General features: G+C 38.0%; 1 protein-coding gene across 1 annotated transcript; it reads right to left on the reverse strand.

The window, feature by feature from the left end:
* Nucleotides 1-511: 511 nt before the first annotated feature.
* Nucleotides 512-2,034, reverse strand: LOC131042339 (O-fucosyltransferase 1-like). The gene has a single exon (XM_057975685.2). It carries the CDS (start codon nt 1,832-1,834, stop codon nt 650-652), a length of 1,185 nt encoding a protein of 394 aa, XP_057831668.2. The 5' UTR covers nt 1,835-2,034; the 3' UTR covers nt 512-649.
* Between the last annotated feature and the right edge of the window lie 6,474 nt (nt 2,035-8,508).

The raw sequence follows: 8,508 nt of genomic DNA on the forward strand, positions 1-8,508 counted from the left end.
CATCTTATATGTAGCCTTTGTATGACTGTTAACCTAAAGTTTCTGTGTAACACTCTATGCTCTATATTTGATTCACATTTTCCATAGATGCCTATCAGGGCAGTTGCATCTATAACAAAACAGATGGCAAAATTCCCCTTTCGATGCACTTCCATAAATTTTCATACCCTATTCCCAAGCTCCTACCTTAGAACATGTGAAAAAAATGCTGGTTAAGTTCGTTGAGTCTGGCTTTACAACTGCCAGTTGCATTTTCTTGAAAGTTTCTAAATACTCTTTGATATTATCCATTTTGTGCATAATGTGCAACGATTTCAGCTCACGAGACTGCAAATCTTAGAGTCATTCTGTCTATTCTTCCGCACTAGAATAGTTGTAACTACAAAATCTAAGAAAATTTCTGTCTTTTAGGAAAAGCAACATGTTGAGAAACTCTTTTTTTCCTTTTATTGATAAAGCATCCTTTACAAAATTCCAATAGTGAATATAGTAAAGCAATGGGCATTTGATGAAGATATATTTTTCAAATTGTTAAACGTTATTAGTGGAGCACAATGAGTGCTGAGTTAACAAAAAAACTAATCCATCCTAGATCGATTATGCACCGTGCATAATTGATTTTCCATCGAAAGAATGATTCAAAAGACTTTTAGTGGACAACACATCCAGACCATTTATATTGATTTTTCACAATCTCCATGAATTTTATGGTAGGACACTTGTGCTCAACACTCCCTGTAGAAATTTGGCAGAAACATTCAGGCCACGGATTTGTATAAAATGACTCTGGATGAATCCGCTTGTGTGGACCACCAAATGGTGTCTTCTGCATTACTAGCCTCACCAGGGCTTCGAAGTTCCGATTGCGGGATCTCTCAAGATCAATAAAAATTGGAGCCAGTGCTTTTCTATCAGGTTGAATGGTGGACCGAAAACCATAATATAGACGGTGTCCCAATAAATTATTGGCAAAGTTACCTAGACCATCATATGTTGGCATGAATATGTCCGAAAGAAGACAGACCATGTAATCAACTGCAGGGCCCAGTAACGCCCGTCCATCTGCATTTACTGCTGCCAAATCCTTAGCAGAGGTGACTGTTCTCCGATTTTCCAGGTGAGGAAACAAGGCATGCAAGGGCTTCATGAAACGTTGACCACCAAATAGTTCGCCAGGAGCCAAATATATGCGAGTTGAATTATCAAATCCCATGGCATTAAGGATAAGGCCCACCTCCTCTGGAGTTAACGGACATTTTCCAATAATTCTCCTTTCAGAATATACAAGTCGTTTCTCTGCAAAATTTTGCTCTCTGTACTTCCTCAAGATAGCCTGTTCCTCTGGAATAAAGATATCAAAGCACCCAGCAAATGAAAGCGTATCCATTTCAAAGCGTAGGTGTATTGCCATAAAATGACCTTCTGAACGAAGCCGATTGACAATACTAGTACTCAGTTTCATAACATCTTCTTTGAATCTAAGAGCATGATAGTTTACTCTGCATCTCAATCTCTGGTATTCAGCATTGTCTATCTCCTCTGCCAAACGATGGGAAAATGGAGTAAGGTATACAGCACCATGTTCTTTCATCTTCTCCAATGCAACTGTTTCATACCAACTTGGAGGAGCATCTCTTGGGGAACGAAGCTGAAAAGGCTTCATTTTTTTCTTCTTCTTCCCAGTCACTGGCACTTCTGGTAAACTCTGTACAACCTTTACATCATATTTAAGAGAGTTGATAAAATGATCAACATCATAAATACCTGCAAAGCCACTCTTATCGTGCCAAAATGAATTTGTGTCAAGCTCAGGCAAAATAAGTGTTGCATTCATGTTGAGAAACTCTTTATCAATCAAATGTTCTGATTTTTTTTAATATTACCTACCATAAATGTGGAACAATAGTTTAGCTTGACCATAATGATTCATATCTCTTTCACAGTAATTACTGGTATAACTTACCCACCATAATGATTCATATGTCTTCTAACAGTAATTACTAATGTAACTTGACAATTAATGAAATTAAAATGATGGAAGCATAAAATGATATTAGGGTATTAATTGAAAGAACAATCTAATGCTTGGTACCTAAAGTATCACTTTGTGTTTACAACATTGTAAACTAAAATGCAAGATTCCTATAGATTTTGATCTCTATTGTATTTTTCTAGGATAGATAAATTTGGATTCGTGCTGAGTTGTGTTACCCACTACAAAGGCTTGTTCAAACTACCCCACTTTGCTTCCAACTATGATGATTGGTGTAATTTCATATGCACTCCATGCAATTTAAAAGAAGTAACAATGATGTAAGCATGGAAAGATTTTATGATATTAATTGGAAGAACAATCTAATGCTTACTACTTAAAAGACTACTTTGCATTATAATATTGTGAATTAAATTGCAAAATTCTTGGGAAAAGATACATCTAATTTCTATTGTATTTCTCAAGGATAGAGATCAGCAATTGGTTTTAGGTATGTGTTATTTATATCCTCAAGTTTGTTCAAGTGTAAGGTGGTGCCTCGATGAATTGGGGTTTGACATGTGTATGATAATGACATAGATTGTAGATTAAGGCAATCAAGAGTAGGCACATGGTGAACTCTATTAATTTTAATGGTCTTTAGACCAATTTGCACTCTCACATATTCAAGGATGAAGATACATTTTGATTGCTCGTGGTAAAATAAAGTTTGAGCTAACAGTGGGTTCTCATGAGGGGGGCTCTATGATCTATTTTTAAAGGGCTGAATGTCCAATGAACTAAAAAAAATTACTACAGGATTTTGGAACCTTTTCTTAAAAACTAGTATCTCCAATATTTTAAGGCTATAGATTTGACTGGGTAGAAAAGGTGGGGAGCTAGAAATTGTCTTAGCAGCTTAGGCTTTTTTCTTGCCACTCGTCAAGCATCTGTAATTTTTGAATTCTTATCAATTAATTGTTTTATTTTTAATATTTGTTTATTCATGTGAAATGTGAACTGAATATGCTAAATAATAAAATGAATGAGACCAGCTGCTTCCTTAAATTTGAGAGCTTAAAATTTTAAGTCTGAATTGCACTACAAAATTAATCAAAGCTGTATAAAAAACAAAACTGTTCTGCCAGCATTTGACAAACACTTTGCAACAATGCAAGATAATATAATATTTATGTAAAAAGACATTTATTTCCTTGCAATTTTAAGATTTTAAGATTAACATGTTTAACCTCTTCCCTAATTGAGACTAATCAGCCTCACGTTCTCATGATTATAATGATGTTGTGATCTTTCTTCCACGCAAGACAGAATGCTGATCTGTGCAGAGGTTAGACTATCGCAATATTACTTGAACTCAAATATATTTAATAATAAACATTTTCTAAAATCGAATGGATTTAACTTTACTGTCCCAATTTTTTAAATTCATTGAAATCGTCAAATATATGCTTTGATCTCTTCCTCTTTAATAAAAGAGATAAAAACAAATGAAAATATTGAGAAGTGTAGCTTCTGGCTTCAATATGATACAATTGAATGGAAATTTGAATTCAACCATGCCATGAACATTGACAAAATGGAAAAAGGGAATTCAATGAAACAACCTGATACTTCACTGCTCTTTTGATTTATGAATTCAAATTTTGTATATGACAAAATTGAGATCTCATAGCCAAAATACTTGTGAGAAGATCATCTCCGATTCGGAACTGAACAAAATCTTCACCAAGGTCTACAACACAATCTCCACCACTGGACTCGAACAAAATAATACCTTTGAGAAGATTCAAAAATAGATAAAATAACACTTTGGGAAGATCAGATCGGATTCGAAACGGAACAAAATCATCAATGTCTTCTTATTTTTATTTTAAGAAAACAACATTAATTCCGTGAATATTTATAAAGATTTTGTTTGGTTTCAAATCGAACTGATCTTCTTAAAGGTATTACTTAGAAATTTCCCTCGATGAAAATCAACTACAAAGTGAAAATAACAAGACTGGGTATACAGCAAAACACTGTAAGAAGGGTAAGGATTTTGTTCATCATGGAATGATCTCCTGCAGCACAACAAAACGCTCAGCCCTTCTGGAGAACATGGACCACTGTAATAAAAATCCTTACACAACAAACCAAGAATAATTTAAACATTTTCAGAGCAAAGAATTGAATGACAAAACTGGTAGAGGACATGTAGAATGTGAGATTCCTTACATGGACACATATCCTTAACCAACTCACATTTTTCGAGCAAAGAATTGAATGACAAAACAGGTACAGCACATGCAGAATGTGAGATTCCTTATGCACACATATCCTTAACCAACTCAGAACATGTAGAATGTGAGATTCCTTATGGACACATATGCTTAACCAACTCTCATGACTCCTTTTTTGCAACTGTCTTTTCTGCTAGGACGTAGAATTCTCTTATATCCCAATTAGACTAGCTCTTTCTAAACTGAATTTTCTCTCTAACAGCACTGGCTTCTAATTAAATGGAACTTACATTCTAAATATAATAAAATTAACTCTCTAGAAAGAACTGAGCAGATCTAGATCTAGATCCCTTTCATTCATTAAGTGTTTCATTAGGAGGATAATGCAGTGAATCACGGTTATACCGTTGAGAATATAGCAAGTGCATTTTTGACAACCGCTTTAATGGACCTTGTTGTGTAGGATCGTTCATCTTTAACTGGATTTATTTAACAGATTCTGGAGAAGTCTTTAGGACTAGCATATGTTGCCCTCTTCCCATATGAATACACTACTGCAGCTGCAAAAAAGTTCACCCTTAACTCCATAAATTAGGGGCTTCCTAGAAATTTATTGAAGTGCTACATGTTGGAAGTTGAAGTCCAACAGACTTCTTCCCTGTTGCCGCCAAAACTCTTGGCTATTCATATTCTTCCTGGAAGCTCTTTAAGAGTTGATTGTAATTCATTTTCTAAAGTTGATTGCTAGAGCCGATTGCAGCTGTGTAGATGTAAACCAGATTGGTGAATAATATAGTGATTCCCCTGCTTCAAGTGTGGATGTAGGCGATTGCCAAACCATGATAAATCTGCGTGTTCTTGTTGTTTGTGTTGTGTATATTTAATTGTGTTTATCTGCTGTTTTCAATTCGATTTCTTCATCCTAACAATTGGTATCAGAGCAAGGTTAGATCGCTGTTTAGATTTTGGTGTTTGAATTTCCAAAATCATGGAAGAATCGAAGATAGAGAAGTTCTCCGATCAGAGCTTCGGATTATGGAAAGTGCAGATGGAGTCTTTGCTGATAAAGCAAGACCTTTCAATCGCGCTTGAAGGGATAGCAAAGAAACCAGCTGGGATGGCTGATGAAGATTTTGTAAAATTGGACAAGAAGGCGAGAGCAACAATTTTTCTCTCGATGTCCAATAATGTTCTCTTCAATGTCACAGGTGATGCAACAACAAAAGAAGTATGGGATAGACTCTCAGCCATGTATGAAATGGCTTCGACTGCAAATAAAATTTTTATTATGAAGCGCTTGTACAAACTGAAAATGAAGGAAGGTTGTGCTATGGCAAACCACATCAATGAATTTAATACATTGATTAGTCAAGCGACTTCGGTGGGGATGACACAAGATGATGAAAGCAAGGTTGTTTTGTTATTGTGTTCTTTACCAAGCAGCTAGGATGGTGTTGTAACAACAGTTAGCACATCTATATCTGGTAAAAATAAATTAGTTTTTAATGATGTAGCGGTACTCTTCTCAACGAGGATTTGAGAAGAAAGAATGATGAACCTTCATCCGGTGAAGCTTTAACGGTGATCAGCACTGATAATAGAGGTAGAAGTCATAACAGAGGCAAAAATAATTACCATAGATGTTCAAAATCAGCAAAGAGATCGAAGTCTAGAAACAGAAATGGTGAATGTTGGTTTTGTGGCAAAGAGAGTCATGTGAAAAAGGATTGCAGAAATTTCAAAAGAGCACAAGAGAGAGTGCGGGACAGTGAAGCAAATACCGTTTATGATAAAGATGATAGCGTCTTAATCCTTTCAACAACCGACACTACTCCGGATTCATGGGTGCTTGATTTCGGTGCCTCCTATCATGCTACCTCATGTCTTGAAGCATTCATCAACTACCAAGAAGGGCACTTTGGCAATGTTTTTTTAGGAGATAACAAAGCTTGTGAAATTATAGGCAAAGGGGATGTATTGCTGCCATTAGAAGGTGGTAAAACTTGGCTGCTCAAAGATGTTCGCCATGTCCCAAAATTGAAGCAAAATTTGATATCTGTTGGACAGCTCTTTGGTCAAGGTCTTAATGTTAATTTCCTTTCGGATACATGGAAAGTAACACATGGTACCATGCTGATTGCAAATGGTAATAAAGTGGGAAGTCTTTACATTTTTAAGACTCGTGGTGAAGTGGGAGTTGCAATGGTGATTGAGGACAGCAAAGCGGATCTTTGGCATCAAAGACTTGGGCACATTAGCAAGAAAGGTCTCCATGTTATGCATACAAAAAATCAACTACCGGGCCTCAAGCTTGTGGACTTAGCCTTTTGTGAACATTGCCTCTATGGCAAACAAAAGAGAGTCAGTTTTTTGAAAGGTGGGCGTGACACAAAGACAACACCGTTAGAGCTTGTATACTCGGATGTTTTTTGGACCAACCGAGGTAACCTCCATTGGAGGAGCTAACTATTTTGTAACATTTCTTGATGATTGCACAAGAAAAGTATGGATTTATATGCTTTCTAGGAAATCATAAGTGTTTTCAAAATTTAAAATTTTCAAGGCATTAGTTGAAAATCAAATTCGGCATAGGATTAAATGCTTACAAACAGATAACGATGGGGAATTTTGTTCACATGAATTTGATCATTTTTGTGATGATAATGGGATTAGAAGAATCAAGGTTGTTCCATTCACTCCTCAAGAAAATGGTGCAGCCGAGAGGATGAATCGAACAATCCTTGAGAAGGCACGATGTATGTTGTCTAATGCAGGTTTAGGCAAAGAATTTTGGGCAGAAACGTGTAACACAGCAGTGTACTTAATCAACCGAAGTCCATCATCTAAATTGGATTTTGGTATTCTGGAAGAGGAATGGCAAGGGAAGAGGATTTCATATTTGCATCTTCATGTGTTTGGATGCGAAGCCTTCTCGCATATACCCAAGGAAAAGCGAATGAAATTGGATCCAAAGTCACTGAAATGTATCTTTGTGGGGTATGGAGAAGAGCAGATTGGTTTCAGATTGTGGGATCTAGTTCACAAAAAGATTGTTCGCAGCAGGGATGTAGTCTTTCATGAAACCTCCTTTCTTGCACTGCAAGATGCAAGTAAATCAGAGACAGAATATGTCCCTATCTCTCTATTTTAGAATTCGACTACCAACACTCTGCCTCTTGTCTCTCATTCAGTGGGAGATCTTATGACATCTACATCTATTGAATATAATTCTCAGACTAAGAATGATGAAGGGAGTGATGAAAATGTTTGGTCTTCGTGTAATTTTGAAACTGGGGGTCTCCAAAATAGAGTGCATTCTCCCCAAAATACCACTGATGTTGGAGGAAATTTGGAAAATCATTATCATGGTGATGTTGGCTCACGTTATTCCACATTGTTTGGGCGGGCATCCTTCACGGTGCTCTGCACCTCCAACGCATTCTGCAAATTTTGATGCATACTCCCCATGGCATGCTGTGCAGTCTTCACGTGCAGCACACCCACCGCAGTCCTCACTCCCCATAGCCTGCAGTCCTTCCCAGGAGTCTTCCGCAGCTCCTTGCTGCCTTCCCCGTGCTCCTCCTATAGTCTACTCTCCCCGCAATCTCCCTGCTGGTCCCCATGCCTCCCCACCATGTGGGCCCTCTCTGCAAACTTCCCGCGACCCCCCAGCAGCTCCCTCTTCCTCTCCGCAAGCCCACTCCACGGGTTCACTACCACCATAGACCTTTGCCGCTGACGGTGATGGTATTGTGGAAGACCATTCACGTGGTCACTGCCCCCAGCAAAATTCACATGGTCGCGGGCTCAATCCTGGTGCGACCTCCTCTGTGAACCCACAATAGTGTCATCTCTCTCTCGTGTAGAACAAGAGGGATTTTTCTGATTGGCCTTCACACAATGTGGACAAAAATCTACTGGATTTTGATTACCATGCTAACAGGGACACTAACAGACTCAAAAATAGAGGGAGTGGGGCAAGTGCAAGGTAATGAGTCACAAATTCGCGGAAGTCCGCGCATTGGAAAATGCGCTCTTATAAATGGGGGCCCGTTTTCAAAAAACGGGGGCCCGTTTGTGCTTCGGGCTCCCGAGCCGAAAGGTAACGGGGGCCCGTTTTGTTTAAAAACGGGCCCCCGTTTTGCTATAAAACGGGGGCCCGCTTTTAAACAAAACGGGGGCCCGTTTTTTAGAAACGGGGGCCCGTTTTAAAAAACGGGGGCCCGTTTCTAAAAACGGGCCCCCATTTTGTTTAAAAGCGGGCCCCCGTTTCTAAATGGCATTTTTCCTTTT

Source organism: Cryptomeria japonica, chromosome 5 (assembly GCF_030272615.1).
Source record: "Cryptomeria japonica chromosome 5, Sugi_1.0, whole genome shotgun sequence".
Taxonomy (NCBI): Eukaryota; Viridiplantae; Streptophyta; class Pinopsida; order Cupressales; family Cupressaceae; genus Cryptomeria; species Cryptomeria japonica.

Bases quoted from the DNA above. Each gene is read 5' to 3' on its own strand.
- LOC131042339 (XM_057975685.2), bottom strand. From the start codon at position 1,834: ATGAATGCAACACTTATTTTGCCTGAGCTTGACACAAATTCATTTTGG.